The 9,951-nt window shown below is 38.7% G+C and overlaps 1 protein-coding gene across 1 annotated transcript; it reads right to left on the bottom strand.

The window, feature by feature from the left end:
* Positions 1-7,721: 7,721 nt before the first annotated feature.
* LOC147889331 (NADPH:quinone oxidoreductase-like) lies at positions 7,722-8,853 on the bottom strand. Its single transcript, XM_087391950.1, has 3 exons — positions 8,752-8,853; positions 8,450-8,641; positions 7,722-8,341 (listed from the first exon to the last, which is right to left on the bottom strand). The coding sequence occupies exons 1-3, from the start codon at positions 8,828-8,830 to the stop codon at positions 8,040-8,042; spliced, it is 573 nt and encodes a 190-aa protein (XP_087248076.1). The 5' UTR covers positions 8,831-8,853; the 3' UTR covers positions 7,722-8,039.
* Positions 8,854-9,951: the final 1,098 nt, after the last annotated feature.

Consider the following 9,951-nt stretch of genomic DNA (forward strand, 5'->3'; position numbering starts at 1 on the left):
CAAATCTGTAGCTCTTGATGGCTTTAAACGATTGCATCTCTTTGAATGAATAAAATCGTATACACTCCAATTTTTCTCACATGCATCCGATAATGCAGCAACATAGAGCATAGGTGTTGCAACATGTTGCAACTCCAATTTATCTCCACCATATTACTTCCACCAGGTGCAATCGTCATCTTAATAGCATCAAGGTTCCAGGGATCTATAAAAGATCCTTCATAGTTCGTATACGTCACTCGTTGTTGGTAGGCCAATTTGCCTTGATCCCCCGAAAGAAAGTTCTTACAAACCTCTTGAAAGTTACTTATGACTCCTGGATTATGCGATTGAGCATGCATTTGATATTGTGGATGTATTGCAAATGTGGCTCCATGCAAAAGGGTGTTCATTTTCTTCCATCTCTTATCAGCCAAGCATACCACTTGTTTCTTTTCCCTAGGTGTAAAGCACATGAATTCTTTAACTTGTAGTATTGCTTCGGACATCTTCCAATACACTTTACATAAAAAAGGTATCAGTGTCGACTATCCTAAACACTATCACAAATGGCTCTACACCTTCTATTATTCTTTCTACATTTTTCAAGAATGCTGATGATTGCACAAGATGTACACATTTACTTCCTGGGATTGCATACTGCGTCTTTTTCTCGAGCCAATTTTCCCATCGTCTATCCGTAAAGTTTCGACTAAAGCTTGATGTACTTCCAACAATCTAGCAAGAACTAGAAAAGAAGTGGCAAATCTAGTTTGACAAAACTGCCTTAGTTGCTTTATAGTGTGCTCTTTAAATACTACATGCAAGTATTGATGGCTCTTTATAAAAATCACTACAGCGTTAGCATCTTCTAGCACCAGTTACACAAATGGCAATTGTCCAATATCTTTCAACAATAAATTGAGAGTATGAGCACCATATGGCACCCATGTCAGAGTGGGATACTTTGCCATGATCATCTCACCTACGGTCTTATAATTTGATGCGTTATCTATTACTAACGTAATAACATTCGCACTACCACCAATTCTATGAATTGCTCTTTCGTATATTTTTACAATATATGCTGAAGTTTTTTCGTTTAGAGATGTATCAATACTCTCCAAAAACATTGTTCTCTTTGGAAGTAATGCACATTACATTAATCAAGGGTTTGGTTTGCTTGATAGTCCATCCATCAAAAGTAAGAGTGCACCCATATGTAGGAATGAATTCCAATATATTTTTCTTTGAGCAGTGTGCCCCACAGTCTATTTAACTCTATCAAAATGATCCATACGCATTTTATTATAATCAGCCAAAACAAATCATGGTCTAGCGCATGCCTTCAAGGCATTACGAAATGTCTCATCTCTCATGACATTGAATGGTATACCATTTTTTACAAACGCTTATGTCCATCTTAAGTGCTCTTCGTGCACTTGTTATCAAAGAAAACCATCCTCCATTGTCTTCAACGATCTCATCAACCTCAGCACTCACATTAGGACTTGGATGATTACTTTATTAAGGTAGGATTTAACCACATTCTCACTTTCTCTAAATATGATTTGCATAACGGAAGAATAGTAGATGGAGTGCATGAGCAAAGCTTCAACATCACTGCCAATTCCGAGAAAATGTTGCTTGATGCGAGTAGAACTGCCTGTGAACTTGTGTCCACAATATTTGCACTGCATGAAGGAGACCGAGGCATGCACTTTCCATATCTTCGTCACATATGACCAATTCTTGCTGTGCACCATGCTTTTGAAGTTGCAAGGAAAAACATAAACCAAAAAAATTAATTTGCATATGCAAAAGAAACATACCGCAATAAATATTATGTCGAAACCAACAAATATGATTTAAAAAGCACTTTCAAGAATGCAATATATTAATTGTCATTCATTCACATACCATTTTCAAAAAATAAGATTATTTTCATTCATCAATAATTAGATTTCATTCACATAAGATTATATCCTTACTGGATAATGATATTTCATTTTTTAACATTCTTTTAAAAGAATATAAAATATTCTTTCAAAAAAAAGTGCAAGAATGAGTAAATGCAAATATTATTTCATTCATTCACATTATTTTGAAAGAATATAAAGTATTCTTCAAAGAAAGTGTAAGAATGAGTAATGAAAAATGAGAGACATGGATTCATATTCTATTGAAAGAATATACTCAAATTGTGAATCTTTCATTGATATTCTATTGAAAGAATATGAAATATTCATTCAAAAGAAAGTATAAGAATGAGATAGGTGTTCTAATAAACTAAGACACAAAGCAACAAATTACTCCTATAAAACTCTAAAATCATAGACACAAAAAAAACTCTTTGTATTATTTCACATTCTATTGGAAGAATATTAAATATTATTTCAAAAGAAAGTGTGAGAACGAGACTCTAGTGTTTTAAAAAACTAAGACACAAAGCAACAAATTTACTCTAACAACATAGACAAACACAAATTAAAATCACATTTCTCACAAGAGATCTAAGGAAGTCAACAAAGAGAACCTAGAACTCCCACAAACAAATTCCATAGACACAAAAAAAGACCAAAAGCACATTTCTCACAGGAGATCTAAGGTACTCACAAAGAGAACCTAGAACTCCCACAAACAAATTTTATAGACACAAACAAAGATCAAAACCACATTTCTCACAAGAGATCTAAGGAAGCCAACAAAGAGAACCTAGAACTCCCATAAAAAAATTCCATCTTAGTTCAAACCTTCTAGATGGCTTTTGCAATCTCAGAGGGTCTTCCTTGTTTCTTTTTCTCGTTTGATCTCTTATGCTCAGCTAGGGAACCAAGCATGAGATAAGATAAACTGGCAAATTGTGAGCTTAAGTAAAGGGAAAGAGTCTCATAATCGCCCTAATAGTCGTACGAATAAGTTATTTGTACGAATAAGTTATTCATATGAATATTAATGAATGACATGTCGATTTATGAAAAACCGTGATGTGTCAGCATTTTTTTGCACGATTTTTTCCTTCCTTTGAATCATTCGTCTGGATTTCCCGCATTCTTCTACTTAGATCTCTTATAGTATACAAACCATCCATGAAGCACCACCATACAAAGCTTGAAACGGCCACCATCAACAAGCCATTATCCCCACCAATCCATAGATAGATCTAGCTAGTTGATGAGCACAACTAGCTGATGAATTCTCTAAGAGTTGCCTCCCAAAAACTACCAAGAGCTACGAGCTCCTAAGCTCAAGGAGGCATTCCTGGAAACATGGAGTGGAGGAGATGAGATGCTATCCTAGCTTATCCTAGAAGAATCACGTCTAACTTTGCATGCAATAGTGCCAAGTGGCACAATACACGTGATAATTGAACCTTAGGAGGTGATGCTCCCCCACAAGGTTTATTACACACTAACATTGCTAACACCCCCCCATAAACCAAGTGGGGGGTGAATATCACTATTATCAAACAAAGACTTCTATCAAGCCAAAATTGCAAATCAAAATTGAACCATGGCGCTGTGTGCTAAAAATCATATCACTGTCGGGATATCCATCATCCTCCAAGTCTATGACACCATCTTCATTCATGAACCCAGCCAAGTATTCAGTGTCTTTGTCTTCGATGATGCACACCTTGGAACTGTGTCTTCGATTATGCAGGCCTTGGAACTGCCCTATGTTTATCATCATAGGCCTTCTTGTAGCAGTGCTTTTCTTCATGGCCTTCTTTGCCATAGTAGTTGCAAATGCCTATTGTCTTCTTACCATTTGATTTCTTCCTCTCTTTTGTAGTTGATGCTTGCTCAGTGTTATTCATTTTCTGCATCTTTGATCGTCTCTCCTCACTCAACAAGATCGACACCACTTCTTGAAATGACAAATCATAAAAAATAAGTCATAGGATGGTTACCAACTCCGTATACCTGGAAGGAAGACTAGCAAGCAATAAGGCCTTTGCATAGTCATCATCCACCTGAACTGAAAGAGCTTGCAATAGCTGCTCGATGTTAAGCGCATCATGTTTTAGGTGTGTTGCCAGTGACTCTCCATCACCCATCTGTATGCCAAACAGTTCTTGTTTTAGCATGATTTTACAATTCTTGACTGTAGATCCAAAGACAGGGTCCAGTTCTGATGAGCTGTCTTCTATTGTGACATCGAAAATACTCTAAACCAAGGGCTCTCCCCCCATTAGTTGAGGAGCCTTCTCGTTTTCGGCATCCCATGCTTGCATCTTCTCATGACCTTGATTGTTGGCTGGCTTCTTTTGAGAGCCAGATACAACTCCACATAGGCCTTTTTCCATGAAAAAGAGTCGTACAAATAACCTCCAGGAGGGGAAGTTCCGACCGTTGAACTTAACTACTGAAGTATCGAGAAGTCCTCTAGTAGCCTTTGTAGATGTTTCCATTGCTTACTGTGATATCGGTTCCCCACACAAGCTTGCAAGTATATCTAGAGCAAAGACTCTCCTCCTACATGCATTTTGAGGTCAGCTGAGAGCATTAGGAACCCTAATGATTCCAAATTGTGGTGATCTCCTTCATACCTTTCTCTACAAGCCGAGTCCTCAAGGCATGAGCTCTCCACCTCCTCTTGACTAGACATCTCCTCTCTCAAACAAAACTCACAGACTCTCATAAACGTTGCTCTTAGACCAAATGTTGAAAACCTTAGGGTCGAAAGGTGATAATCAGGGAAATTGTATGAAAGATGGAGACCTTTATTCAATCACACATGACAACAATTCTCAACTTAGAGACGAGGGATGTTTTTATCGAAGCTATGCTTATATATTAATATAAAATCTTGGCAAAATTTTATCGAGCTAGTTTTTTAAGTTTCACAATATTTGTAGAACATATTACCATTTCGTATATTTTCTTTTGAATTTTAAAGAAAAAGATGTAAATTCTGGTGAAACCATGAATTTTTGCTCATAAAAGTTTCAAACCTTGGCGAATTTTCAAACTTTTATTTTTATCAAGGCATACAAACTTTTGACACCAATATAAAAGTTTCACTTCTTAACAGAACCAATAGGAAAAAATCATCCATGTTAGAGATCTAGACATCTCCATGCATCCCTATATGGCTTGTTGTGGAGCACTGCAACACATGCAGTGGACGAACTAGGAGAACCCATGAGCTCACGGCACCGATCAACACTAGCTAAGGCAATGTCTTATAGAAGACGAGTGTGAAGCACTGCCATACAAAGCTTAAAATGGTCGCCAGTAACAAGCCATTACCCTTGCCAATCCATAGATAGATCTAGCTAGTTGATGAGAATGACTAGCTAATGAATTATTCAAGAGTTGCCTTCAGGCAACTGCCGAGGACTGTGAGCTCCTAACTTCATGGAGGCATTCCTAGAAAATGGAATGGCGTAGATGAGATGCCGCCCTAGAAGAACCACATCTAAATTTGCATGCAATAGTTCCAAGTGGCACAATACACATGATAATTGAACCTTAGGAGGGTGATGCTCCCCCCCCAACAATGTTTACTACATGCTAATATTGCTAACAATAGGTGTGTTTATATATATTCATGTCTCTTCAAGACTCGTCTATCTAGCTATGAGATGCATGAATGGATAAAGGTATCACTGTATAGATGAAGAGTTGTGCAGTTGCAATTTCCAAGTATTCTATTTTATGTGTCCATATTGTCTCCTTATATGCTTCTAAAGTATTCAGCTAAGTTCATGATGAGTATTAAAGTTTGTATTGATAAATCTAAAAGTTAAAGTCTAAATACTTGATCAAAAGGTGCTTTCTCTGAGTTTTTCTTGATATTTCCTCAAGTCTTATAAAGGGTCTTAATACCGTTCAACACAAAGAGTTAAAAAATCCTCCAGCATTTAATAAGAGAAGAAAGAGGAGAGAAAATCAACTCAAGGATGGGGATAGGAGATGTGTGAAAAGAGAGGAGAGAAGAGAGGTAAAAGAAAGGGAGGCTCCCAATACTTAAAAAGAGGGAGTGGATCCCCTTCAACGCTAAACATGAAACCCTTAACTTCTTGGCTACATAATAAAGGGCCAATTAATAACCATTTAACCACTACTAATATGTCCTCCATTGACCACTAATATTCATTGAAATTCAACATTAAATCCTTTTGTGATATTATTGATTCACATGGTTGAACACATAATATTTCACTATGGTGCTTACCCAATATAATTGAAACTCCACAATTTCTAGAAGGTGACTTCATGAAACGTTATTAATGCTTAACTTGTGATGGAAAGATAGTAATCCAGTATGATGCTTACTGAATACAGTCATGGATTTCAAAATTTTCATATGTTTATACCCTTGCTGACATGATTTCACATAAGCATGAACACTTCAAACCATGGTCTTCAACTATGATATTTAACGAGTACAATTGTTCCAAAATTTACACACGTTTGCCCTTATCAATTTGACTTCACAAAGTTATTAATGCTTCAAACCATGGGGACTATGTACATATTAAGTATCTTAGCCAAAAGAAGGTCAAGTGTCAACCGTTAAGACTGAGGCAAAATAATGTGGACATCTCTAAACAATCCTTAACTTTGAATGAGGATATAAATTTTCAACATTAAATGAGCAAGATAAAAAGGAACCAAATATAGGGGGGGCATATGTAAAAAGGCTTAATGCAATCTAGACCAAATATATAGACATTATGGAATAACTCTAGGCGACATTTTCTAACATTGTACAAGTACAATTTGTTCGTCATTCACAATTCTTGGTCTTCATGGTTCCAATCGTTCAATGACACTCTTCTCTACACTTCAAATTCTTTGCACAAAGCACAATATGAGACAAGTTCAACATTTGGCCCTTCTCAACTTATGAGAACAATGCGTGTCAAATTTATGGTTCTATAAAGGAATGAGCTCTTTTTGCCCAATCATTGCTTCTTCTACTCAAGGATTTTCAAATGGATGGAGATTTCAAAATTTAGTTCCCCATAAGAGTTGTAACTATCACATCCTATTTTTACTTCTTTGTGAGGACTTATAACATGGAAGGTTAATTTTTTGAAAAAAAAACATGGAAGGTTAATTGTACTCCCCACGAGCCTTGATGGTCGGAAAAGGCTAAAAATCCACCTTCCACCACACAAAAACTTGCTTGGAACTACACCACCGTCCATCTTTCTTGTGGAAAAGGTATCCTCACTCATCAAGACCCTTTTTTTTGGCTTGCCCCTTGTGGGTTAAGATTCTCCTTTTGCAAAGGGAAAATTGGGGTTTCTTGTATTAAGTAATTTGAAAAATTTTGGCATTCTTCCACTCGTGCATGTGGGCGATTATTCTATGTGAAATTAACGGTTTTAGATGGCTTCAACATGCACCGCGATGGAAGGCCACCAAATTCTGTATTGCTTGGTTGTGTTTAGAGGCATTCTAATTAACATTGAAGTAACTCAACTTGTTCTTTAAAAAGGTAAAGCCTTTTTGAATTGGAAGTTGGTTAGAACTAAAAAATGACCTTGATTACAAAAAGGGGGATTTTAAATCCCAAAAAGCTGTGCATAGCAGAAACTACAACCTTGAGTACTTCTGCTAAAGAAATTCTGGCGAAATCTCCCTGCTTGCGTTCACAGGCCAAATCTACATACTTAGCAAAATTTTGAACATATCTCTGATTCAGTGCTTGCCTTCACAGGCCAAATCTACATACTTATCAAAATTATGAACATATCTCTGACTGAATGAGGAGTAGGACGACTCCTGAATACTCTGTTATTCTCACGGCCAAAACAGCAGAAGAACTGCCCCCTACCTACTGGCCATATCACGACCCCCATCCAAACGTTCAACTAATTCTTCAGACATTTTGCAATCGAGGAATTCTATTAAGTGTTTCGAGCAGCAGCAGCAGAAGAGAAGAAGAAGAAGAGAAGAAGAAGAGGACGAGGAGCATGAGAATGGAGCTGGGTATAGGAGCTCAAGTTCAGTGCTTACAGGCAACAACATTAAACGAAGGAAGCAGAGAGGAGGAGGAAGAATGGATATGGCGATGTCGATCGGACCTCGCCACTGTGGAACTTAATGGCTGCGTAGTCTGAGCGTCATTGCACGTAAGGTTGCCAGAAGATCCCTCACACGGCCCCGCAGCGTTGCGTCCACCAGATTGCCGTCCGAGTCGAACTTCGGAGGACCTTCGAAGATCTTGACGAAGACCTCTGGTTTGTTGATGAAATGCAAATCGATAAACACGCCGATGTCGCGCAAGTGCGTCTGGCCTCTCGCGCCTCCGAAGCCTCCGCCCGCGCTTATAATCGCCGCCGGTTTACCCGCCCAGGCGTTGGGTGGACGCGAAGCCCAGTCGATCGCGTTTTTGAGAATACCTGCGCGACAACAAGCCACAAGCACGGATGATCCACAGAAAACATATCCTAACACCATATCCAGCATCGGCAGACGAGATCCAGAGGGTATGAATCATGTGAGGATACCTGTGACGGAGTAATTGTACTCGGGCGATGCGAATAGGACGGCATCGGCTTCGAGCACCTTGCGACGGAAATCCGTGACGGAAGCGGGGACTCTGTTTTCGACTTCGAGATCCGTGTTCATGAAAGGGAGGTGGCCAATTTCGAGGAGTTCAATCTGCAGATCCGGGAACTCAAGGTGGGCGATATCAATGGCTACGGGGCAACAACAAAACCAACAGTAAAAACGAGCAAAAGGATTAGCGATGGAGCAAGGATAGCAAATGGGCTGATCTCGAAGACGATGGAGGGAGGGATCGAATTACCTGCTCGTAGGAGGCCAGTGTTGGTGGAGGATTTTCGGATGGAGCCGGAGATGGCGATGAATCGGAGGGGAGAGGCCATGGATAGATGCAACGCAACAACCACTATGATAACTGTTTTTTTATAGAGCTGCAACAAGAGCCCATGTATCACAAACCTTCCCAGGAGCGAGGCTTTTAAAGAGGACACGAGTCATGCTGACGAGGTTGCTTACACTATCACAAGAAGACCCTTCCATATAAATCAAACTCCATATAAATCAAACTCCATATATGTCTTGTCTTTTTCCGAGAAGAAAGGTGAACTGTATCAAACTCTCTCTATATATGTTTGTTTTGCCTTTCCCAATCAAACTCCATAAATGTGCTTGTTTTTTTCAAGAAGAAAGGTGAATTGTGCGTGCTACATTGACTCTTGGTATAGCCATGGAATTTTAGAAGCGAATTTAATAGGTTTGGGACAACTTGTAGTCACTAGTAGCTACCAAAAATTAACTTTTAGCAGCTAATGGCTAGGGAACACGTTTCGAACAACTTTCGTGCTTTCCTCCCAAGAGAGTTTTGCCTCAAAAAGTTAAAGACAACGGAGCTTCAGGTGAGTGTCTTTTGGAGAGCTACGAGAAGAGCCATACAAGAGTTATGGGATACAAATAATATTCAAATGGGGGAACAGGACAATGTTGTCACGCAAGACGATGATGTCACGTTGATGCGGTGCTTACACAACTCTATTTCCTGAGTCAAACTCCCTACATGTCTTGACTTCCATTGACTTTTAGTAGGCCACAACTTTCCTTTCACAAAAATTGTGTTAAATATCTTATGTCTTAGAGCCTACTTGCTCTTTATGAGAAACTTTCCGACTAGTAAGTTACTCCCAGGGCTGAAGCTTAGCCCTTGCTTTTACTAAATTGTGGTTTTTACTAGGTGGGCAAGAGGTAATGCACTATCCACTTGCTTTGCTTCATGATTTACAATGGGAAATTGGATGCCATTTCAATAGCTTTCACTAGCATTCAACTTGGACTACCAACACCAGTAGTGACATGCTCATGTTGGGGAGACATAATGGGGCTGCTCCAATCAAAACCCACATTTATTGAGTAAAGAGACATAAAGCTTAGCATTCAACCAAGACTATCAAGGCCAATTTGATAGGCAATGGCAATCATCCTATTGATGCAAATAATAACATTGTTAGAT

This window comes from Dipteris shenzhenensis, chromosome 20, assembly GCF_047967505.1.
Source record: "Dipteris shenzhenensis isolate YYH24624 ecotype China chromosome 20, Dip_SZ_1.0, whole genome shotgun sequence".
Taxonomy (NCBI): Eukaryota; Viridiplantae; Streptophyta; class Polypodiopsida; order Gleicheniales; family Dipteridaceae; genus Dipteris; species Dipteris shenzhenensis.